The 10,416-nt window shown below is 38.3% G+C and overlaps 1 protein-coding gene across 3 annotated transcripts in view; it reads right to left on the bottom strand.

Annotated features, from left to right (window-relative positions):
- Window positions 1–599: 599 nt before the first annotated feature.
- Window positions 600–10,416, bottom strand: part of cnpy1 (canopy FGF signaling regulator 1) — a 12,504-nt gene continuing 2,687 nt past the window's right edge. For 2 of the 3 annotated variants that reach the window (XM_061255707.1, XM_061255709.1), the window contains exons 2-6: window positions 10,252–10,347; window positions 9,329–9,444; window positions 5,481–5,687; window positions 2,020–2,116; window positions 1,058–1,217 (exon numbers count right to left, since the gene is read on the bottom strand). In XM_061255707.1, the coding sequence (XP_061111691.1) occupies window positions 1,177–1,217; window positions 2,020–2,116; window positions 5,481–5,687; window positions 9,329–9,444; window positions 10,252–10,347 (557 nt within the window). In that variant the 3' untranslated portion in view covers window positions 1,058–1,176. Of the gene's footprint in view, window positions 650–1,057; window positions 1,218–2,019; window positions 2,117–5,480; window positions 5,688–9,328; window positions 9,445–10,251; window positions 10,348–10,416 lie in introns of those variants that run through there. The other variant, XM_061255708.1, reaches the window with a different exon arrangement.

Below are 10,416 nucleotides of genomic sequence, written 5' to 3'. Positions count from 1 at the left end.
TACAGAGACATCCTGGATGAAAACCTGCTCCAGAGCACTCTTGACCTCAGACTGGGGCGACGGTTCATCTTTCAGCAGGACAACGACCCTAAGCACACAGCCAAGATATCAAAGGAGTGGTTTCAGGACAACTCTGAATGTCCTTGAGTGGCCCAGCCAGAGCCCAGACTTGAATCCGATTGAACATCTCTGGAGAAAATGGCTGTGCACCGACGCTCCTCATCCAACCTGATGGAGCTTGAGAGGTGCTGCAAAGAGGAATGGGCGAAACTGCCCAAAGATAGGTGTGCCAAGCTTGTGGCATCATATTCAAAAAGACTTGAGGCTGTAATTGCTGCCAAAGGTGCATCAACAAAGTATTGAGCAAAGGCTGTGAATACTTATGTACATGTGATTTCTTTTAATAAATTAGCAAAAAAAAAAAACTCTTTCATGTTGTCATTATGGGGTGTTGTGTGTAGAATTTTGAGGAAAAAAATGAATTTATTCCATTTTGGAATAAGGCTGTAACATAACAAAAAGTTGGAAAAGTGAAGCGCTGTGAATACTTTCCGGATGCACTGTAGCTGCAACGACCAATGATGTAGGGCCAAACATTTGCCAGGTGTCTGCCAATGATGTGATGCTTCCTGGGGTCAAGAACTGCAACCTGACAATACCATAATGAAATTGAAATTGCATCTCACCATGTGACTCAGATGTAGAGGAGGTGGATTATTCAAAATAATATTTGAATTACACTCAGTGACCACTTTTAGGTGGATCTGTACACCAGCTCGTTAATGCAAATTAACTCGTCAGCCAATCGTGGCACCAACTCAACGCATAAAAGCATGCAGACATGGTCAGGAGGTTCAGTTGCTGTTCAGGCCAAACTTCAGAATGGGGAAGAAATTAATTGAAGTGACTTTGACCATGGAATGATTGCTAGTGCCGGAATGATTGCTAGTGCCAGACAGATTGGTTTGAGTAGACTGCACTAACATTTCTCGAATCCATTTACTTTTACTTACATTTCTAAACTGCATTAGCCCCCCACCACACACACACACAAAACTTTAAAACTGGGACTTTATTATTATAAGTCAATTTAGCATTTTAATTTGCAGGTGATGAGCCATATTTATCGTCCAAATAGATTGTTGCATGTACTTTTGTCTTCATTTTCAGTAGAAACTACAGCTCTCCATGTTGGTATGTGCTGCCCTTACAGTGAGCTGAGTATTGAGAGAAAAAAACATTTTTAAATTGTACATTTTGATTCAAACTGATTCACTGTTATAGTACTTCATGTGAAGTATATATGTGAATATGTCAAATGTGCTCTACAATTGATCATGAATGGATGCTATGTGCACCCATCTATATTTTAAGGACATGCACACTTGATGCCATTTCATGGAGCATTCAAAAATATGAAACTTGTTCACACCATATAAATTTGCCTTTGGCTCCACCATAAAAGACAGTACAACAGTCTGAAATGGGGGCAGCCTGTAGCGTAGTGGCCCTGCATTGCTCCAGGGGAGGATTGTCTCCTGCTTAGTCTAATCAACTGTAAGTCTGCCAAATGTAAACGTAATGTAAATACAGTAAGCATGTTAAAAGACAATCCATGGATAGTTACTTGGGATACTGACCTAAAACTTACCAGTGCTGCAGCAAAAACACAGCTACCATTACTGTTCTCTAGTTCTCATTTTGGAACCTAATGGCATTTGGGACAAAATAATTCTCACAACTTTATGGTTTCCATTAGCCAGAAGATAAATTCAGGTATTTAAATCATGCAGGCATTCTAGCCATGTAGGAACTGCAGGAATTTGTCCGAATAATTCCTAGGAATGAAGCCATGCAGGAACTGCAGCCCTTATATACATAGTCCTCATTTTGAGGGACCAAATATTACTGGACAATTGGCTGCTCAGCTGCAAATTTTGTTTATTTTTGGTCCCTCAAAATTTTAGTGAGTGCTGTCAGCTATGGATTTTGATTGACGTTAATGAAGCACAAGCTTACCTGATATTACATTGCACAATTTGTCAGCCACACCATCTGTCTCTTGGGTAAATAGTGAAATAATATTATCTTCATACTCTTCAACCATGCTTTCACACTACGAGGAAAACAAAAACAGTTTCAACACTGAATGATTAGTTGGAAATGTACAAACATTTTCAGATTGCACATGCCATCAATTATTCTTCATTACATTACATTACATTACATGGCATTTAGCAGACGCTCTTATCCAGAGCGACGTACAACAAAGTGCAGATCAAACACAAGTACAAGTATCTTCACAGATACAAGAACATAATGGCACATTAAATCCTAATATACAATACATGCCAATCATTGTTTCAAAGAGATTTTCAGGTATATAATATATATCATTTTCTAAATGTCAAAATATGTATCTTCCTAACTTGTTTTACACTTTAACATTATTTCTTGTAAAATTATTAGCAATATGCAATTAGTACTACTGTGAAAATTGACACCAAAAACCTTTTTTATTCAAAATTTGGACCTGATTTATCAGAATACTTGATAAATGTTTTTAATGTTACTATGTTTTACTTTGGACATAAATTGCAGTCAATCTAATTGTTGTTACTTAAAAATATTAAAACAAATCCATGTAATTACATGAACAAAAAAACAAAAATATACACAGTGCTCAAATTATCAGCAATCTTGATAAAGATGGACAAAAAAGATCATTAAAAATGTATTGTAAAAAAAAAAAAAAAAAACATTCTTGGAGCTATTGTGACAGCATAGAATATATCATATATTCAGTATATTTTTCTCATATATTTTGAGCATACAATAAACAGTGCCTTCCAAAAGTATGGGAACAGTAGAGTGAAATTTGCTACAAATGCTACAAGTTTGAGGCATTTAGATTTCAGATTAAAAGCATGAATATGAGACAAAAGCAAATAAATCATTCATCAATTAAGATGTGAGAGCATGTTCAACATAGACTGTGGGCTCCAGAATTGACTGGCAATGCACAAAAAATAAAAAGGAAAAACTCAAAATGCTGAAATGTGAAAACATTAATTTAATAAAAAATAGATTTCACCAAAATTAAGGCTCCATAATTATAATAATTGGCACCCCTGGTTTAGTTAGTGCTTGGTGCATATACCTCTGGCAAGGATAACAGCATGGAGTCTTTTCCTGTGGTTTGAAGGTTAAGGAACACATTTGGACGGATTTTGTACCATTCCTCTATGCACATTCTGGGTTTACGCTACATTGCGCCATTTCTGTGTGGATTTTGAGGTATGCTTTGGGTCACTGTCTTGCTGGAATGTCCACCTACAGCCAAATCTGTTATGTTCCTGTGTTCTGTCCTCTGTTAGCTTATCATTGTTTATTATTGTTATTCTTGTTATTTATTATTTTTCATATTCATGTCTGGTGTTCTGTTTATAGTCATTAGTCTTTGTACTCGTCTTCCCCTGTGATGTCTGAGTCTGAATGTTTACTAGCCCAGTCACTCCCTTGTCTGCACGCCCCACTATTCGGGTGTTTACGGTAGTTCCGGGGTTCAACCTTCCTTCCAATCTTGCATTCCTTACTTCCTGCTTTCTCTCCATTTCATGTTTGTACATAGCACTAATATACTAATCCCAACTAACATAGAATTTGTACAGTACTAATTATACTAACACACTAATATGTTTGCCAAACTAACAAACTAACATTCACTAGTTTTGGGTATTTAAATCACTTAACTAACTTACTAACGCATCTCCAGTTTCAATTCTGTAACTCCGCCTCCCTATTCTATCACTGACTACTTGCTTAGTTTCAGCGAAGTATTTGCACCTGTCTCTCCTTATCTCTGCATCTCCTGATTCTCTGCAATTGTCTACTCTCTAGTCCGGAGGCGTTTGTATTATGTGTTTATTTGTGAATCCAGTCCGCGTTATTGTCCTATTACCCTTTCATGTGTCTCACCTGATGTTTATTTGTTAGACCGCCCTCACTCCCATGCCCCGCCTAGTTTGTCTCATTCCCCTGTGTATTTATACCTGTCTTTTTCAGTTGCACGCTGCTAGTTCGTCTTGTCCTGTTTTCTTGTCCTGAGCCCTTTATTCCTTTCCCCAGTTCTAGCCTCCTTGTTTCCTTGCCCTTGCCCTTGCCCTTGTTCCTGAGTCCTTGCCCTTGTTTATCTGGTTTTCTGGTTTTGACCCCTGCCTGCTTCCCTGGACTCTTCTTTGCTTTTTGGAAATTTGTACCTCTGCCTTTTTGGACTGACCCCCTGGATTTTGACCTTGGCTTGTTTTTTGACTCCGCTCTGTCTGCCACTTTTGAAATTAAACCTGCCATTTTTCTGCACCACTGTCTGCCTCTGGTTCCTCTGTTCCCCCCGGCATAACAAAATCACAGCCTTGTGGTACTATTTTTTGTGCATTTCCAGTCAGCGGTGCTAATAATTATGGAGCCCACTGTACATACCCCAGCCATGACACTACCTCCTCCATATTTCACAGATGAGGAGGGGTTTGGATCTATGTTTTTTCCACACTTTTGTCTTTCTGTCATTTCAGTAAATTCAGTCCGATCTGTCCATAAAATTTTGTTCCTTCTGGCTTTGTTTGGCATCCAGTAGCTAGAGATATTTGACATAGATAGGCTTGAGATACAGATATTTTCACAGCTACCCTCCAGAGACTGCTGGTGATGTCACTGACCATTGTTTTAGGGTTTTTCATCTCGGCTGTTCTCAGCTCTCAGGTTTCATTGGTCACCAACCACAGTTGTCTTCCTTGGCCGACATGTGAGGTGTTTATTTCTGAGTTCAACACCAGTAGGTTTTCTTTTTCAAGACCTTCTGTGCTATCCTTAATGAATTCTTCTGTCCTCTCAGCTTACAGATTAGTTTCTGGTCTTCATATTGGTGTACGCCTGCTAACTCCAAATGCAATCTCCACAGTTGAAAGCAAAGTCTAAAACAAAACTAGACACCTGCTGCTCTTTTGTGTTAACAATTCATTCAAAGGAAACATGCTCAGGAAAGGTCACATTGCTCAGGAAACACCTGATAAACATTAACCCCTGTCTATCACCTGTTTACTTTTGCACAGCAGAAAATGAGAGGACTCAACACAAAAACAGCACTTTCTGTAAAATGAAATAAGTGCTTTTGATCTGAAATCCAAATGCCTTAAGTATGCAAAAATGAATTTCACACCCTTGTTCAGGCACACTACTGTACGCCATTATCAATGCTATATTATACAGCTGCGCAAATGCATGCAAGAAATGCATCAAATACATTCATGTTTAAATGTTATGGAAGTAAATTTTCAACTAATACTGTACTATATTGTAGGAATAATATATAAAAGTAAAACTTTTCTTTTTACATCCATTCTGTATTTTTGTTTAAAAAAATCATGCAGAGAAGCAAGGACAGAGTACATTAATTATTTTTACAAAATTAAATGTATACTTACAGCAAATTTCAAAGAATTTGAACCCTCTGGACCATTAAACTGAAAATTTTTGAAATCTGGAAAACCACTTTTGTCATTTCTTGGAGCAAATCTTTTGTAACTCTTTTCTTCTGTATCTGGGTCCACGTGAAGGGCATAATCGCTCATCTTATTGCAAACCTCTTCCAGCAACTCCGTTATATGAGTTTCAGATCTTGCAAGGGGAACCTATCAAAGAAGAAAAAGAAAACAAAATTTGGGTTAACTGTTCAATATCAGATTAATAACTTCTCATCTACCCTCATCTTTTCACCCAAAACCTCCCTTCTGCCATTGCGATTTTTAAACAATATACCCACTTTCCCTATAGGCAGTCTGTCTAGAATTTGTAAGACACCTGCATCTAGCACCCCTGAACATCTCCCACCAACTGCCTGCACTCTCCTGAACTATCCTACAAATCATCCCCAACCATCTCCCACCAACTGCCTGCACTCTCCTGAACTGTCCTACAAATCATCCCCAACCATCTCCCACCAACTGCCTGCACTCTCCTGAACTATCCTACAAATCATCCCCAACCATCTCCCACCAACTGCCTGCACTCCTGAACTATCCTACAAATCATCCCCAACCATCTCCCACCAACTGCCTGCACTCTCCTGAACTATCCTACAAATCATCCCCAACCATCTCCCACCAACTGCCTGCACTCTCCTGAACTATCCTACAAATCATCCCCAACCATCTCCCACCAACTGCCTGCACTCTCCTGAACTATCCTACAAATCATCCCCAACCATCTCCCACCAACTGCCTGTACTCTCCTGAACTATCCTACAAATCATCCCCAACCATCTCCCACAAACTACCTGCACCCTCATTAACTTTTCAACTAATTCTGTTACAATGCCGGTCTTTATGTCCTTAATGTGAGCATTTATTTGTTCATGCAGACGAGAGTTGGAATAAATGTACTAAGCTGTCCAGTTAGCTAGTGTTAGGCCCATGAGACAATGATCAAACAACAGACTGACAGAAAGCAGAATATAAAAGCTCTAGAGGCAGTTACAATTAACAATGCATCACATGACAGGTAAACTCACCAGAGGTCAAAATAACCAAATAAACACTGCAAACGTTTGAAACTAATCCAACAATAATACTGCTTTGCGATGCTGCCATCTTCTCATGCATACAACTAAAGATGAAAATAGAAATGCTCCACTTGCTCCCAAAATAGCCCCTATCAATTAACCCATCAAATATTCTGGGAAGACAGCCTGAAACAAGTGAGAAATCTTTTTCACTTTCTTATCTTTGGTTGGACCAAATGATGTATAATCGCTGCATTCGTGTCTTAGTTATCCACTGATGTGGAATCAATTTGTAAAGTTAGAACTATTATTATTTTTATTGTAGGCCTATAGTAGTATTATAGGATACTTGCAATAAGGTTAATTATCAGCACTTAATATCAAGGTGCAAAAGGGTTAAGTGGATTATCAATATTGGAAGTATCAATATTTAAGTATCAATCCACCTATCCCAATTAGCCTCATTGGTAAGAGCAGTCATTTGGCAGTTGGAAGGTTACTGGTTCAATCCTGCCCTGTGTCTGTCAAAGTGTCCCTGAGCAAGACACCTCACCCCAACTTTCTTCAGACAGGTGTGTGAATGAGAAGCATCTGTATTATACAGCACTTTTGATAAAGGCACTATATAAATGCAGACCATTTACAATTGGTAAGCTTGTCACCGTTCACCAGTCACAAACAACCACATCAGCTGTGTTTGTGGCTACATGTTAATGTATTTGGTTTCATGGTCTGTATGTCTTAATGTCAAGAGTAGGCTAAATGTTCAGAGTAAAAATATAGTTTTAAAGGATTTATACATAAGATGAAAAGTTATAGCCCCAATGTTTAGTCGGTTGTCTCCCAGCCTCATGTACAGTCCCCTCCTATTGGAACAGCAAGGCCAATTCCTTTGTTTTTGCAATATACTGAAGACATTTGGGGTTCAGATAAAAAGACAAGACAATCCTAGGACACTTGGTATCCTACGTTTATAACACTTGTATAACTTGTAACAATAAAGAGTTACTAGCCCGAGAGATGTGTACTATGTTTCATTTTTCTTCTTTTCCCAACATACTTGTACATAACACTACTGTGTCTCTCACAACAACAACACAACATTTCCCCTTTTATTGAAGGAAATACTTCTTGTGAACCAGTAATATTAAGTATTTTTGTTTGTAACCACATGCTCAGGTCAAGTGAATCTATACTAAATAGCCACAGCGTAGAAGTACAATGTTTGGGCATTGGCAAGCAAGTGATTTTAATTCACCTTCTGTGTTCAAATTGAAGTCAAATTCCTATATGATATACTTATACTTCATCTTGAATACCAAATGTTTCATGCCTACTTTGAAGATTAAATATGAAGCATATGTCAATGGTGAAAAGATTTTATTACTGTTCTCAGTATTATTGTAGATAGCCTTGACAGCTTGGGCGGTCAGCATCTCCCGACCCTTTTAGTTCTCTAACCTCCCTGGCCCCCAGGTCCGCTGGCCCAATGCAGCAGTTCCCTTTGGTTCAGGTACAGCCCATCAGGCTTGTGCAGGTCAGCCCTGTCCCAAAAAGACTCCCAGTGCCCTATAAACCCGTACACTTCGTTCCTACACCAGGTTTGTAGTGACATATCTCCAAATAATCTCCAAACAAAGCTTCGCTTCCTTCAGCTTCTATTAGCTTCTATATGTATTCGTAGAATCCGACATAAGTGTATATCATTATTTTGCGCTGCTGTTTTATAGATATAATGAATTGTCAGATTAATCTACAAGGCCTAAGTTCCTATCTTTTTTGTATTCTTCGCACTTGAAACTGTACTTTCCTCTCTGGGAATTCAGTCACTTGAATTAGTGAAAAGCCCATAGCATAGGCCTCACGCATACAGTCTTAAGGCAGAATTAAATCCCTGATCCCACAAGTTCCCACATAGAAAAGGATGCACTGAGTATCATATTTGTGGTACACAAATGTAATTACTACTGATAATGAATGATTTTTTTCCCCTGCGTACTGTAAGGGTAATTTTCTTAATTGATTCTTAATTGATGTGTGTTAACATGAAGACAATCACGTGGTTAAAAATAACCTTTTATTTTGAATCCCTTTTACTATTGGAGCCCTTTCTGAATTAAGTGCTTACTAAGAGTCTTTCTCTGTCTCTCTCCCAGCAGACAGACAGCCTTTGACCTTAATGTCTCTGCTTCTTCTGGAAGGGGGTAGCAAGCACATTACAGCAAGGTCAGCAAGGGGTATTCAGAAGACAAAATACTGATAAATGTTAGTGGCCAGCTTCAGGTCTTTTTGTTTTGGTAAAGCCCCCCCCTTCTGGAAAAGTGTGTAAGAGTCTTACTATGTCTGAAAACCGGTAAGCTTTCTCATGTTCTGTCATTTCTTTGCAAATAAATACAAAAGTTAATTCAAGTATAGCTATCGTTGTTTTTACTGGGATCTGTTTCATCAGACGATGCTCACCTGTGAAATGTTAAAAAGGGTGTTTTTCCCTAACAGTACCAATCAAACCAAAATTCGAGGTCAAAATTCTATTTCCCTCTTTAGCCACTGCTCAATGGGCACTAACTCATTTTAGCTGCCTATCAGTATGATATTGAATACTACACATCAGCAGATGCATTGTTCTCACTTTGCCTACTCATCCTGTAGAACTACCAACTTAACCAGTACAGTTCACCTACTAACAAAACCAGAGCTACATACATAAGTGTTGATCATTGGGTATTCTGAGCAATCAGGCAATTGTGACAGTATTGGCACAGACAGAAATACCTTTCGGTCAGTTAGGGTCCCATCAGGATTAAGTCTAAAGCTCCCCACATTAATGGTCTTCTTTGGGTCCACTTCACTGATTGAGAAATTCAGTTCATCTACAATTGCCCTGCAAGCTAAATGAAACATATAGAAAGCATTATAAGTATTTTAACTTCAATTTTAAAGCAAACAGAAACTCATCAAAATTATAACAGCAAAGCAGAAATTCTGGATCCCAACACCAAACCCAGTCATGGTTTCCAATTCCAATGTTGAAGTGTTTTCAGGGATAAAATGCAAAACATTAACTGCAAATATAATTAACAATTAAAGCAGTTTACTACAATCAAATGAAATTGTGCCTTGACCTTTTCAGTGAGTTATGACCTTTTAGTCATAATTCACCTAAGCATTTTTTGCTACATTTTTTGTGTTTTTGGATACTTTTTATTATGATACTTTGTGGCACTCTGCATTACACTTGTGGTATGTTTGTTGTTTAGAGTCTTTACAAAGCACCATAGACATTTTGAGATGGAACAAGAAGATCATTTCCAAATGAATTTATTTTCACATTTTAGAGTTGTAAAATTAAACTTAATCCTGGGTGGTCTATTAAAAATGTAAGGGGGTGAATACTTTTTAATATGTTTTGTGGTACAGAGTTGCAACCTTTGACTGGTGTTGCCCGCCCATAGACCAACTGTCCGCCTGCTGTAATCCTTAGTAAAGTAGGTACCTGGAGTATGCACAGTAGTTTGGAGCAATGTCTCTGCACTCACTGCAGAAAGTTGGATGAAAGCTCATTTGACATGACAGCTACTCTTCTACAGATAAAAGAACAATCGAGAGTGAAATGAGCTCTCAGCCAACTTAATGGTAAATCAAACCCAACAAACAATGAAAACTCTGGCCTGTTTACATGAAAGAATTCGACTTACCTGAACAGTAAAGCATGTCATCTTTTTTCCCGTCTATTGTCTTGAAAAAGACAGATGTCACCAGAAAGGCAAGGGTGACATATGGTGTCATTTTCCCTGTGGGTCACAAATAGCATAGTGCATTCAACTGAATTTGTAACGTCTTCACAGTTCAATGTCCATCAT

Source organism: Conger conger, chromosome 9, assembly GCF_963514075.1.
Source record: "Conger conger chromosome 9, fConCon1.1, whole genome shotgun sequence".
NCBI classification, from domain to species: domain Eukaryota; kingdom Metazoa; phylum Chordata; class Actinopteri; order Anguilliformes; family Congridae; genus Conger; species Conger conger.
Note: the sequence above shows the minus strand (reverse complement) of the source record. Positions and strands in the feature narration are given on the sequence as shown.